At 52.1% G+C, this 13,239-nt stretch overlaps 6 protein-coding genes across 6 annotated transcripts; 2 read left to right on the top strand and 4 right to left on the bottom strand.

Moving 5' to 3' along the window:
• Positions 1 to 2,524: 2,524 nt before the first annotated feature.
• On the bottom strand, positions 2,525 to 3,752 carry MYCFIDRAFT_63338 (uncharacterized protein; the record flags this gene model as incomplete). The annotated part of the gene is made up of 2 exons (XM_007928910.1): positions 2,525 to 3,528; positions 3,605 to 3,752. The coding sequence occupies 2 exons, from the start codon at positions 3,750 to 3,752 to the stop codon at positions 2,525 to 2,527; spliced, it is 1,152 nt and encodes a 383-aa protein (XP_007927101.1).
• Positions 3,753 to 4,331: 579 nt separating this feature from the next.
• MYCFIDRAFT_203891 (uncharacterized protein) lies at positions 4,332 to 5,004 on the bottom strand. The gene is made up of 2 exons (XM_007929301.1): positions 4,792 to 5,004; positions 4,332 to 4,737 (listed from the first exon to the last, which is right to left on the bottom strand). Exons 1-2 carry the CDS (start codon positions 4,914 to 4,916, stop codon positions 4,605 to 4,607), a joined length of 258 nt encoding a protein of 85 aa, XP_007927492.1. The 5' UTR covers positions 4,917 to 5,004; the 3' UTR covers positions 4,332 to 4,604.
• MYCFIDRAFT_183007 (uncharacterized protein) lies at positions 4,873 to 5,766 on the bottom strand. The gene is made up of 3 exons (XM_007929302.1): positions 5,581 to 5,766; positions 5,022 to 5,512; positions 4,873 to 4,966 (listed from the first exon to the last, which is right to left on the bottom strand). The coding sequence occupies exon 2, from the start codon at positions 5,471 to 5,473 to the stop codon at positions 5,201 to 5,203; it is 273 nt and encodes a 90-aa protein (XP_007927493.1). The 5' UTR covers positions 5,474 to 5,512; positions 5,581 to 5,766; the 3' UTR covers positions 4,873 to 4,966; positions 5,022 to 5,200.
• On the top strand, positions 5,515 to 7,356 carry MYCFIDRAFT_175580 (uncharacterized protein; the record flags this gene model as incomplete). Its single annotated transcript, XM_007929303.1, has 14 exons — positions 5,515 to 5,637; positions 5,663 to 5,718; positions 5,748 to 5,899; positions 5,928 to 5,940; positions 5,969 to 6,168; positions 6,189 to 6,266; positions 6,307 to 6,446; positions 6,477 to 6,513; positions 6,563 to 6,676; positions 6,709 to 6,731; positions 6,766 to 6,839; positions 6,904 to 6,976; positions 7,020 to 7,145; positions 7,210 to 7,356. The coding sequence occupies 14 exons, from the start codon at positions 5,515 to 5,517 to the stop codon at positions 7,354 to 7,356; spliced, it is 1,356 nt and encodes a 451-aa protein (XP_007927494.1).
• Positions 7,325 to 9,954, top strand: MYCFIDRAFT_49642 (uncharacterized protein). Its single transcript, XM_007928841.1, has one exon. It carries the CDS (start codon positions 7,386 to 7,388, stop codon positions 9,399 to 9,401), a length of 2,016 nt encoding a protein of 671 aa, XP_007927032.1. The 5' UTR covers positions 7,325 to 7,385; the 3' UTR covers positions 9,402 to 9,954.
• Positions 9,953 to 12,851, bottom strand: MYCFIDRAFT_86684 (glycoside hydrolase family 2 protein). The gene is made up of 3 exons (XM_007929304.1): positions 11,293 to 12,851; positions 10,849 to 11,230; positions 9,953 to 10,797 (listed from the first exon to the last, which is right to left on the bottom strand). Exons 1-3 carry the CDS (start codon positions 12,826 to 12,828, stop codon positions 10,076 to 10,078), a joined length of 2,640 nt encoding a protein of 879 aa, XP_007927495.1. The 5' UTR covers positions 12,829 to 12,851; the 3' UTR covers positions 9,953 to 10,075.
• Positions 12,852 to 13,239: the final 388 nt, after the last annotated feature.

The following is a 13,239-nucleotide window of genomic DNA, read 5'->3' on the forward strand; positions in this document are numbered from 1 at the left end:
TGACCGGCAAGCTCAGCGGCGGCACAGTCAGCGATGGAACCAGATTCGTCGGCAAAGATCCAAGCACGCTAGTAAGTCCCGGAACAATATTGGTCAGATCGCTGAGCGGGATGTTGGTAGGAAGTGTGCCCACATTCGAAAGCAGACTTGACAGTCCTGGAACCAGTTGCGTCAAGACGCTCAGAGGAATGTCAGAGGGCAAGGCTGTCGGCAACAGCGTTGTGATCTGCAATCCTGAAGAAGGCAAAGAGAGCGAAGGTGCATTGGTCGGCAGAGAAATGCTAGGTACCGAGAGGCTCGGTATGGAGATGGTCGGTAAGGCTAAGCTCGGGGTTGCAATAGAAGGTATGCCGGTGATCTGTGGTGCACCGATTGATGTCGGCAAGCTTAATGCTGGGGAAGGAATGGATACGCTCGGCAAGCCGAGAGATGTCGACAGTGTCAATGGAGGAAGACTGGTTATCGGCAAGCCGAGAGCTGTGAGACTGGCGAAGATGCCTGTATAGTCGGGAGGAAACTCGTAATGAGTGACCGTCACCGAACAGGCAGCTCCACCAAAGTATCAGCAGTGTTCAGACCAGTGCATCTGTGATGGAACTTACAGCCACCAACGCCAACGCCAACGCCCGCGCTGACTGCCACGCCCAGGTCCACGCTAAGCGAAGGCAGTAGCTGTGCATGGCTGGATCCAAGGGAGAGGAGCAAGAGTCCGAGGTACTGTGTGTAAGTCGATTGGCCGAGTGCCGATGGCCAATGTTGTCTTGGTGCTCCCGAGAACATGGTGTCTGAGATTCCGAACAACGAGCCGCTCCCTGGCAACGATGAGAACTCAGAGCCGTGCCGTGTAGTTGCGGTGGTGATGTGCTGGCTTGCGTTTCCATCGCGACGCAGGCATTATGAACGCGATCGTGTTAAATTTGTTTGTGTCGAGAACAGAGGTTGGCATGAGGTTGGCGAAACAAACAAGCCGCTGAGATGCCTAATCAGCCGTCGCAATGGGACGAGATGGGCACGGCAGCTCATCTTTCGAGCGATTGAGGACCGTGCAGCAGGAAGACAGGAGGTCATGCGATATTGGCTGGAGGGAGGCAGACCATCGTCGGTGCCATTGGGAGATTGAGAGGCGGCAACTACCACCTCTAACGCCACCAGAACATGCTGAAGAGGTCAGGAGATTGCATCGAGCCGAATGTCGGCAAATCGATCCTGCTTGGGCTCTTCGAGATCCACAACTGGAGTCGGTGAATCCCCGAGGTATGAGCACAGACGTGTCTACAAACCAAAAATGGCGTCTTACTCAATATTGGAGGAATGTGAGACAGTTTTTGCAGCATCGTATGTGTGGGTTGTTAGCTGACCATGTATGCCGGCAGCCTTTGCCCACCAGTATAATCTTGCTCCAATGCCGCCAACAGATGCGTAACGAGCGAGCCTTGGACGCGTGTGACCCACTCTCGCGCTCAGCGTGCGGCAGACTTTTGATACATTGTCAACCATCGTCTCGTGCATCGTTCCGTCGCCAGGTGAAGTCGGTTTCGCGCGGCATGCCGGTCACGATCCGAAAATAGAGCCAAGCATCTGCATTCCTTCCTTCAGCCTAACCGCTTGCATCTCCAACCGCACTGGAATGTGCCACGGCAGCACCGAATCGTTGTAGGTGATCGGACCGTATCCTACCGGAGGCGACGAATGTGAGACCGACTTGCATCGGCATGCCCGAGTCACCTCTGTAATCTCATGTTTAGTGTGTGTTGCGGTTGTGCGTTTTCACGCGTCCCAGCGTGTCCCCTCGCCACTCTTTCTTCTGTCATCAACAGTGGCTGGATGATGACTTTAGAAGGGCGTCAAAGCCCGTACGATCCTACTTCTTTCTGCTTCAAAGATTCGTCCTGTTTCTTGCTGTGAGAAAAGCGACCTCCCTGATTGATAGGGTCCCCAGAAACGTGGTTGCAACCTTGTCTGCTTTTCTACGACATGATATTGTATTCCAAATCTTCTGGCAATTGCTCTTGGCATGAAAGTTGAGGCTTTGTGCCTGCGAAAGGCTCATATATCGACTGAGTACCGCCCTTCGATGATGCCAAAGCCTTGCTGCGGCGGCACAACAGTCGCCGTCCAAATGCAAAAAGAAAAAGATTGCATGATTCGCTCCGTGAAGGATTTGAACCTCCGTCTTCGGCGCCAGTCGCATTGCGTGCGAGTGCGTAGACGAGCCGAACTGTCACGTGTCAGCATACCACCGGAGCATGCCGCCATGCTTTTGTAATGCTTACATCCTTGACCACTAAGCTGCTATTAGCAAGACACGACCGAACATACTAAACGACTTTGCTAAACAAACCTGGACGAACAGAGCATGTGGGTGTGCGTCGATCCTGAGTGGTAGAAGCCTGGCCTTTTGGCCATTATATGTCTTCAATTGCTGGCATGCAAGGATTACCTGCCATCCGGAAACACCAAGCGCCGCTCTTCTTGGATGTTTTGGTATCTCATTGCTCGAGAATATGAACAGTCTCCAGGAGTTTCATCGTCCGTTGGGCTCTCTACCACGATCCTCCTCCGAAATCGTCGCAAGGTCGCCTGGTTTTAATGAGTTGTTCCTGTATATCCAAAACTGGATAAAGACAGCAAAATCAAGGAACAATGTGCCAAGACTTCCGATCAGCCAGCTCAAATTCACCAGGATATAACGAGCATAGATGGCGGGCGCCTCGCCTGGCTTGCAGCTGGATTCTTGCCAATGTCCGTGCGTGTGATGACTGCAGATCGGCTCAAAAGCGAGGATTGAGCAGACATATGTGAGGTTCCCGATGCATGCAAAGAGGAAGAATAGAGCGTTGAGACCATCAGTGGACTTGCGTCGGTAGTTGAGGAGAAGCTGTGGCACTCGGCTGCCGAGATACAGAACCGCGCAGATGTAGCCGAAGATCTGGCCCCACAAACTGAACTGCAGCGCGTCTTCCTGTTCCTCTGCCGGGTATTCAGGACGCTTATTCTCTGGCGTTGAAGGAGTGAGATAGTATCCCGCGACACCTGCAAGGACGACAAGGAGAATGGCCGTGCTGTTGAATAGAATGGCCTGTGTCCAAGTTCGGGGTGGTTGGTGGGGCTTCAATGCCTCTGTGTCTGTCGCGTCCTTTGGCTGAGAATGAATGGGCACAGCTGGCGACATGTGAGCGGCATCCAGACTCATGAGGCGCTCCCGGAATGTCGACGGGGACCTGGTGCGGTTTTCGATATCCGCAGAATTGGGTGCACGTTGATTGGGTTCGGCGTGAGCATTGGCGTGTCCATTGCTGATCAACGGAGATCTTTCGGTGGGATCGTCGCTTTCGGAGGCTGCATTTTTTATGATTACGGGGTTCGGATCTCGCAGATGGAAGCCTTGATAGTAGAAGTATTGCGCCAACAGCACGACATCGGCTAAGGTGTAGTAGACTGCGAGCACTATCATCGTAGCCAGGACGCCTTGAAGGACAGCACCCAGGATGTTGAAGACGTCGCCTGCGAGCCAAATGATGATGAATTCTGTGCACGAGTGAGTCGAAGATCTACCCTGCTAGCCACTGTGTGAGACATGAGGGGATTCAGATGGCATACGCACCGACACTGAGCCCTTCCGCGCTAGATTTTCGGAAGTTTTCGATGATCTGAGGGGAGAAGACGACGACCCAGCATGCGATACTGATTGATCCGCATATTCCCGAAATGGCTTCGATGTCGACGCCGTAGCTGCCGCTCGGGGGAAACATTGTCGGCCACGCGTGCTATACCACGTCGCCAGCCGCAGGGTTTGGACGCGTTAGGGACGGAGGAGCCGACTGTGAAGGTGTTTACGCGTCCAGCCAAGCACTTCTCGAGGGCAATGGCAATGGCAATGGCAATGGCAAGAATTGATGCTGAGAAGCCATCCCATCACCGCGGCGAGGCGAGGCGAGGCGAGTGGAGAATTTCGTACTTTAGTCATAGCCATGCACGGTCGTGGTTTGAGGCTCAAACAAGCTTTTTCATCCCAGAAATGCAAGGCCTGTGTCGATCCAGTACAGCCCGAGACTTACATCAGACTCCGAATATCACCATGTCGCTCTCCTCGCACGATAGTCTCCTCGCAATTGGGCAGACCTCGGCCTGCTCGAAGGAATTTCCAGGAAAGCCGGTCTTCCAAGCCACGATTTCGCTGTCGCCCTAACCATCTCGATGTCCTGCGCAACGTTTAACGTTACTACCAACACGCGCCAGCGCACCGGCATCGACGTCAAGTGAAGAATTTGGATCTCATCCACCATTGTGGAGGAAATAGCTTGGAAGCAAGTGAATGAAAGGATACCAAGTTCGAAATAATGATGGCATTTAGCGCTTTTGCGCGGAAGCTGGCATAACCAGCTCGCTCTCTGTTGGCTGCGTTGTGTCGGACCCGACGAACCACATCACCAATCTCTGTTTAACACCATAATTCACCCGCCCAATCAAGGCCATCCTGATTCTGGCCCATGCCATTCTTTCCCAAACGCTATCAATGCCAGAGACAAGGGAACGCTCGCTAAAATCTTCCATGGAATCAAATGTCCAAACCAGTACCGCAGTATCTGGGGAGCACAGGCTGCCTAGGACGAGGTCGAGCTGACGGAGTCTACACTCGACTCTGGCGACAGCGTCGACACCGATGCATTCGTCGATCGTCTTCGCGAAGAGGCTGTCGCCATCTCAAATTGTTGCTTGGTGTGTTGATGCATCACTCTGGAAGGGCCTGTCAGCTTCGAATATCGATGCTGGTAGCAACTGGCAACGGACTTTTGATATGAGTTGCGAGCATTCTCTGGATTGCTCAGGTCGAATTGCTGGGCAAAGTGCTCTTCGGCACCCATGGGCACGATGTAGCCATTTGACGCGTTGCTGTATTGTGTTTGGGCAGACATTGTGACAAGAAAAGGTTGTAGACTGGGGTTCGTTGATATGGACAGTGTTGGTAAGTCTTCGGGACAGGGTTTGGCCGCTTGAGAGATGTCTAAAAGTGCGAACAGCTCTCAAATAGAGGCCCAGAAGGCAAGTGGTTCACAGGTTACTATATTGACAAGGGAGGCACGATAGTACAGCGAAAGATAGCGGAGACCCTGCGTCAGCGTCCCAGACGGATCTGCAGCGAATGATGCCGTGGTGATGAGGCTGGCACATTTCGAGCTTCAAGCGATTCCTTAGCGCGTCAACGCCAGAGCCGCGACCAGCTGAGGCCCGCGCCCGCGCCCGCACGCACAACCAACCAACCAGCTTTTCGGGGCGTGACGAAGCCACCAAGCACGACCGCCGTCTTTGCAGCAGAAGCGATTCGCTGATTGGCTCGATGCACCGTCAGACGGCCTGTCCCTTTCATCGATCGTTTTGAGCGTGCCGTTCGGGCTTCTTTGGCGCAGATCGCACTAGCCAGAATGGCAGAATGACGCACTAACCCCAACTTTTGGACCCTGAATATTGCCATGCGGCTCAATCAATTTTTGGTGGTGGCGCTCGGAAGGAGGTATGACAGCATCGCATCGCCTACTCCATCAATTGTTGTTCTCTCCTGACGTTTCTCTGACGGCACAGTATCACCATCGCGGTTTGGTCAGCAATAGAAGATGGAGCACAGGCAGTCGAGCCAATGTGAGAAGCACTATGCGCAGTTCAGAAGTTCGAAGGGTCTACTGGCGCTTGGAATAGCTACAGCACATGTCGTGTATTGGAGTCCTTCCGAATGGTTGCTAACAATTTAGAATACAGGTGCTTCCGACCAACAATGATCTCAGAGCTCCACTTTGGACGGTGTCCACTGACGGGAGTTCGGTTGACACTGTCACACCAGCAACCGCTTGCGGACAGCATTGTACCTTGCTCCCACACAACTGCGCGCCACAGCATTTGCCACGTGACGTCTTTTTGCCCTCCTTCTTGAGGTCAGCTTCCCGTGTCCACTAAAGTGACGTTCTTGTACAAGGTCGTCATTGCTCACCAGTCAAGCAAATATTGAGAGCAGTGCAGGTCCATCGTGGACTAATGGGGAGCTTGATGGAGAGATGGAATGTCAACAGAGATGGCATGACATCCTTCTGGTCCGTCAAGTCTTGGGCACGACTGAAAGCCCTTTCCGCCAGGCCCTTGAATATCTGGACTGGACAATGAGCGAGGACGCTCGGCGTGATTGAACAAGCGAGCAGGCCCTCTTTTCGACATTTTCCAACCAATGTTTCCATTCACGCAGGACATCCCAACGAAAACAATGCCTCCCATGCCACGTTTCAAGGTCCGCGATAGTCGGATGCGAGTGTTCGTCAGAGGCTCACGATGAGCAGGTCGACGCTGGGCTAGACAGGGGGCCAGATTGCGCGACCAAGCACTGTCTAGCAATGGCTCGCCGTTCTTTGCTCGGTCAGTGTAGCCAAGGATTGCACGCAGAACTCCTCGACTGGGCTCCTGTCATCTGAGCGTCACTGATACAGCTGTAGCACAGCGCTGACGCCAAACCCCCCTCGATGTTCGCAGGTGGGCAGAGGGACCTTGTAAGGGATGCTGCATGTTGTCTGCCGCTAAGTGCAGGGCCGCAGCGGAGCTCCATCGGAACATCGAAGATGTTGTGGAGGTCGTCCGGCGTGCGCTGAAGATGAACGCATCAATCCACATACAATCTGGATGTCGTTCTCCTGGCGTCATCGTTCTCCTCGGCCTCGATGATATGAGAACTGTCTCTCGGTGACGTTTCTGTGCTGCTATAGATCGTGTTGGTGAAGCAATCAGACCTGCACTTTGTACCTGGTAGGTGATCGTCGCGATGACGGTGGCCTATGTCACGGCACTTCTGACTTCAGGCCGTGACGAAGTAAAGTGTCTAACGACATTTCTGCTTGAGGATAGTATTTGCACTCATGCCTTCAGCTCTTCCCTTCTACCGAGATCTCCCAACGTTCGAAGTGGTATGTACTGGGTGTGGGAGACGATGAGCAGATATGTCCTTTGTTAATTCCGTTTGAATAATTTCCCGCATTTGTGAGACTGGAAATCCATCGACTTATCTCCCACACAGGAGCATTGCCCGTCAAACCTCGTCAGCATTTTCAACTCATTGTGGTGACCTCTGTGCAAGCCCTACAGCTTGTTTCGACAACTTTGGTATCATCGTCGTCGTTACCATAACCCTAAGGTAACCCTAGAGATCCGAAGCATGTGACGAAGCATGTTTAGGCTGCAGCCGCAATTTTCGGCTGCAACTGCCAAGGAAAGGGCTCCGCAGAGTGGATAATCGAGCGAGGACAATGGAACCCGACCACCGCCGAGACTTCACCTGCAAAAGCTCGACAACATGAGCAACACCGCCGCCATAACACCTAGCAGACACCCTCTGCTTCCACAGAAAGACCATGGATAAGCTGACGGACAAGATCGCGGCCTTGCCGCCGGGCGCAAACTACTGCTCCCTCGAATTCTTCCCGCCGAAAACCCAGCAAGGCTTTTCCAACCTCAATGCCCGTCTATCACGAATGGCGCACAGCTTGCGCCCACTCTTTGTCAATGTGACATGGGGCGCCGGCGGGAGCACGTCTGCGAAGTCTCTGGCGCTGGCGGAGCTCACGCAAAGAGAACTGGGCTTGACCACGTGCCTTCATTTGACATGTACGAATATGTCTCGCAAGCTCATCGACGAAGCGCTAGCGCAAGCCAAGGTTTTGGGGATCAGGAATATTCTAGCTTTGCGTGGCGATCCGCCTAGAAGTGAAGAGTACAGGGACGACAATGACGCAGACGCTGCAGAGGATGATAGCAACAAGGACTTCACGTGGGCTGTAGACCTGGTGCGGTACATTCGCAAGCAGTACGGTGACTACTTCTGCGTTGGTGTTGCAGGATATCCAGAAGGTCATTCAGATCAGTCACATCCACAACACCAATCGGTCGAGCACGATCTGCCGTATCTCGTTGAGAAGACCAAAGCAGGAGCAGACTTCATCATGACACAGCTCTTCTATGATGTCGATGCATACGAGAAATACGAGAATACTTTGCGGGAGCATGAGTCTGGAGTATTCAAGACCATTCCAATCATCCCTGGCTTGATGCCAGTTCAAAGCTACCAGATCCTGCGCAGAACTGCGAAATTGAGCCACGCCGCGATACCTAGCGATGTGTCTGCGAGATTTGAAGCAGTCAAGCGTGACGATGAGGCAGTCAAGAAGGTGGGCGTAGATGTTATCAGTGAGATCGTGGAGAAGATGAAGGGCATTGGCAATCTGCCGCGGGCGCGAGGATTTCACTTCTACACTCTCAATCTCGAAAAGGTGGTTGCGCAGATTCTGGAGCGCTGCAATCTCATACCGCCCAGCACACCTGAAGTGATCTCTCATGGATCCTCTGGAGATGACCATGCTGTTGCGGTCGAAGAAAGTGACGACTTCGTGCTAGTCGAGAATGCAAAGAAGAGGGATCATCGGCGCAAGTCGTCCATGGTCAACTCACAACCTCGCAATCGCATCATTGTCTCACATACGCGCGCATCAAGCACGAGTAGCAACCGTGCGTCAAGTACGTCGGCTTTTGAAGCTCGAGATGACGAAGCCGGCGTACCCAAGGAGAAGATCAACAGCCGCGCGAACACTCTCGCCATTTCCGAAGGCGAGGGTGCTCTTGGTCGAGAGGCGACTTGGGATGACTTCCCGAACGGACGCTGGGGAGACGCCAGATCACCGGCTTATGGTCAGATCGATGGTTATGGTGTCAGTCTTCACGTCAGCGCACCAGATGCGAAGCGGTTATGGGGTGAGCCTATGAAGCCAGAGGATGTCTCGATGAGCTTCAGGCGACACCTCGAAGGAGAAATTGACTCAATGCCGTGGTCCGAGGAGAGTTTGCAACCAGAGACACTTACAATCAAGAACGAGCTGCTTCAGCTTATCAACAAGGGCTGGTGGACTGTCGCATCACAGCCCGCAGTGAATGGAGTCCGATCGACAGACCCAGTATTCGGCTGGGGTCCCAAGAATGGCTTTGTCTTCCAAAAGCCATTTGTGGAGTTCTTCATTCCAGCCGCAGAATGGAAGAAGCTTCAGTTCAAACTTGAAGAACACCCCCAGATCACTTTCTTCGCCGGTAATGCGCAAGGTGACTTCGTGAGCTCGGACGAGGACAGTGTCAATCCTGTCACATGGGGTACGTTCACCGGCAAAGAGATCATTACACCCACTATAATTGAGGCTGTATCATTCAAGGCTTGGTGCGAAGAGGCGTTCGGCATTTGGGCAGAGTGGCAGAGAATTTACAAGCCTGGATCGGAGAGCAGCAAACTTTTGGAGCGCATTAGAAAGGACTATTGGCTGGTCAGCGTTATTCATCATGGCTTCCTGGAGAAGGGCGCATTGTGGAACGATTTGCTTGAGGGATGAGAGGTGACGAGCATGGGAAACGACAAATGCATAGCGATGGAGTAGGACTTGTTGCTCGTGTTTCATGCTCATAGCGGGACTGAGGTCATCATACATGATCGCGACGCACAGTTGGTTGAAGCTGACAACCAACACTTTAGATCTTCCGGCATTGCTGCTACCCTTTGCTTTTGTGGAACACCTCGAACACTCCAAGTAAGGATCGAAATCATCAAGATAAGCCATGCGTAGCGCTACCTCTTCAAACGGATTAACGCCGCATTATAACATGTCAACCCATGACAGCCGAGATGCAATGAGCTCGATATGATCTGCGTTGCACGCCAGTTGCATTTTTTTAGGGTCCTATGTTCGTGGCATTACGCGCTGCCGATTCCTCATGCAGACAGTCGAGAAGTGTCTGCACTTCTCAAGTTTCAGCCTTGCTCGCGGCAAAATACGAGCGCCCACGCGCGGCGAATCCTGCCTTCAAGGCATATATAGAGATCAGAGGACAAGTCCAGTATCAAGAGATCAAACGCGTCTATCCATCGCAGAGTGAAGCTCGCTCTCGAATCTTTCACCATATCAATTTCACCACACAAGCACAGTCATGAGTTCCGCCCGTACATCTAAGCCTTCCTCCTACTCAACACCAAATTCCGAAGACAACAAGAAGAAATTTCTTTCGACCGTTATCCAAGCTCTATCACGGTACCAGCGACATTCCCACCACTAACTTCCACCTTCTCCCCCTTTCCACCACCCTCAAACCTGACTCTGACTTCCAAAACCTCTTCCGGAAACAGCGTCACATAATTATCCTCCCAAAACACAGGACCAATCTCCCGCCCTGCATCATCCACAAGGGTCAATCGAATGAAAAAAGCAGGGAAACGGCTCCGGTTTCGTAAAGTCACAGTATACGCATTCTCCGAAGTACCACTCCCGTTCACCGCATTCGCATAAGTCACCAAACTCGCAGTCGGCATTTTCCAAAGCGCGGAATAATCCACGTACTTGTTGACCGGGGTGTAGTACCAAGTCGAAGCGTCCCAATCCAGCTCGTCGAGACCAGATGTGAGCCAGTAGACATTTCGACTGAGACTTTTACTACCCGAGTCTTCAAGCGTGAGGCGGAGAAATGCTACATCTTGAATTTTCTCGATTCCCGAGACTTTTCCAATGGATTTGCTGGTGTTCGGGGTCGTTTGGATTCGGAAGGCTGTTTTCGAGATCGTTTTCCCGGCCGGATCGATGAGTTCGGATTGTACTGTTCGATCGCCTGTCGGATTCTGGGAGCGATTGATGAGGTAGATTTCTTTCTTCGTGTAATCGTAAGCTATGTGTTCGGTTCTGCTTCCGACTTTTGTGCCGAAGTATGAGCCGGCTGGATGGAGGTAGTAGTCGAATTGGTCTAGATGACAGGTCAGCTTGTTCCAAAGCACGAAGGAGAATCGTGGCTTACTCCAATGTAGACTTGGCCAAGCATTGTTCAACATCCAGTAGATCGCTCCAGTTGCTGGCCTTTCGTTTTCCCAATAAGCCGCATAACCCTCGAATTGAGATTTTGTCGCTTCGTAGTCCATCATTTGTGCTTTGAGGAGGTAGTCATCCAGATTCTTGGGGGCGCCGTAGCGGGACCAGAGAGCAGTGTTGTAGATTGAACGATTATGAAATTGTGAGTCTGATGTGGACATGTGGTAAAGGCCTTTGTTGGGATGTTGCCATAGATCGTCCATGTCAGCTTTGGATAAGAACTTCTGTAGGCTACCTTTCTCTGGTGTGCCGACTCCTGCTCCTAGCTCTGAGCCGAAGCCAAAAGCTGCGCCGAGTTGATCGTTGTACCACTATTTCGATGTCAGCGGGTATCTCAGAGTCAGGAGCGTGAACGTGCATAGTTTGGAGGGACCCAGTCATATGGTCCATCCATCTTCAGGCCAGAAGGGCCAAGAACCTCGGGATATCCACGTTTCGCAGCCGAAGCAATGATTGGATTCTGCCAGCCCCAATCTTTCAATGCTTTGACGTAGATAGCAGCAGCTTTGTCGTTTGGCCAGTAGTCGCTCCCAACTAGATATGCAAGCATGCTCGGGTGACTCTGTAGCATCGCAGCCTCATGTCTCATCGAAGTGTTCGCAGTCTGATAATCGTTCGAGTTCCAAGGAACCGCAACTCCCGCAACGTCATCGTTGTAGCTCCACGCTTCCCATTTATCGCAGCATTCCCACCCAGCCATGATCATGAGACCCATGCGGTCAGCAACGTCGTAGAGCTCTGGCTGTTCCATTTTGCCTTCGAGGCGGATTGTGTTCATGCCCATATCGAGAACATACCGTGCTTGAGTCGTGAAACGTTCCAGATCCCATCTCAAGAAGATGTCAGGAGCATAGCCGCCACCAAGGACCTGGAACGGCATACCATTGACTTCAAAGATTGTGTCGTTGTGCTCGTTGACGTGCGAGGAGACATGTCTGATGCCAAACATGCGGTTCTCAGATCTGTCAGAGATGGCATTGTTGACGTGAGCCGTGACTTGTGCTTTGTATAGTGGTTGCTCACCCCACTGCTTGGGCCACCAAATCTGCGGACTCTGAAGTGATGTAGTTAGGATGACCGTTTTTGCATCACCACTCGCCAGACTAAATGGCTGCGAAAGCTGGATAGAATCCTTGCCAGGACTTGTGATGACTCCGGTTAAAGTACCGGAGACTTGCTTGCTTTCCAGATTCTGCAGATCTGTCTTGATCGTGATCTTGACGCTCTTTACACCAGGTTTGTTGAAGTCCGTCAATATTCGTGGAGGCTGCAGTGCAACGGGACCAGTCTGTTTAATATAAACCTCTCGCCAGACACCAGTGCCATTATCAGGAGGATACGGATTCCAATCAACGAAACCAAGCGCGAAGTCTTTGTTGTAGTCTGCAGGATAAGTTTTGATCACTAGCGCGTTCGAGGTGTTGACCAGCTTCGTGACGTCGTACGTCTTCCCGCCATAAGCTCCAGCTTGGACCACTTTGTCCGCAATCTGTTTGCCATTGAGCCAGATATCTGCTTTGGAAGTGATGCCATTGGTCTGCAGGAAGAAATGCTTGCCCGTATCTGGCCTGAGTGTGAACTCGTTCCGGTAAAGCCAGGGCACAGTATATGGCTTAGGAGACACTTTGCTCTCCAAATCATCCGAGAAGAAGAGATCGGTGGTGTTATAGAGGCCTGCCTGCACCAGCCCGCCCATGATAGTTCCCTTCGAGCCGATTTTATGCCATGACGAGGAGTCGAATCCTGGTCTCGAGCTATCGCTGAGAGCCTCGCTTACTTGAGCTGTTGACTGGAGTGCCCATCCTGGAATTGCTGCTGAAATGCCTGACCCATCGACAAGTGGTTGAGCGCCTGGTGCAATGTTTGCTCCCGCCAAGCCCCAGAATGCGAGGTTCAAGAAGTAATTCATGTGGCCCCGACTCACTGTGCACTTCAGCAAAGAGGCAGAGCAGAAAAGACCGATCACATTGAAGTCAATAGGCACCTTTAGCAGAAGGTTTCAAATGGCAGTTGCGCACCGTGCACGCGGCAGTGGCACGCACTAGCGCCTCAACATATGAATAAACTCCGTGCAGTTATCCGTGCGTAAAGGATTAAGTGAATAAAAGCACAGGTAACTGCACGAGCTCGTGTAGTTAACCGTATACGCTTATATAATCGCAAATACGCTAATTAGCCCCTACGCTAGGCCGTTAGTAGTTAAGTAAAGGAGTGTGCTAAGCGCTTAGCGTAGTAGCTTAAACCCTGCTCTCGGCTTCTATTAAATTCCTCTACCGCTAGTATAGTACCTATTATATACGAGCTACTATATACCCCCTAC

Source organism: Pseudocercospora fijiensis (genome assembly GCF_000340215.1).
Source record: "Pseudocercospora fijiensis CIRAD86 unplaced genomic scaffold MYCFIscaffold_5, whole genome shotgun sequence".
Lineage (NCBI taxonomy): Eukaryota > Fungi > Ascomycota > Dothideomycetes > Mycosphaerellales > Mycosphaerellaceae > Pseudocercospora > Pseudocercospora fijiensis.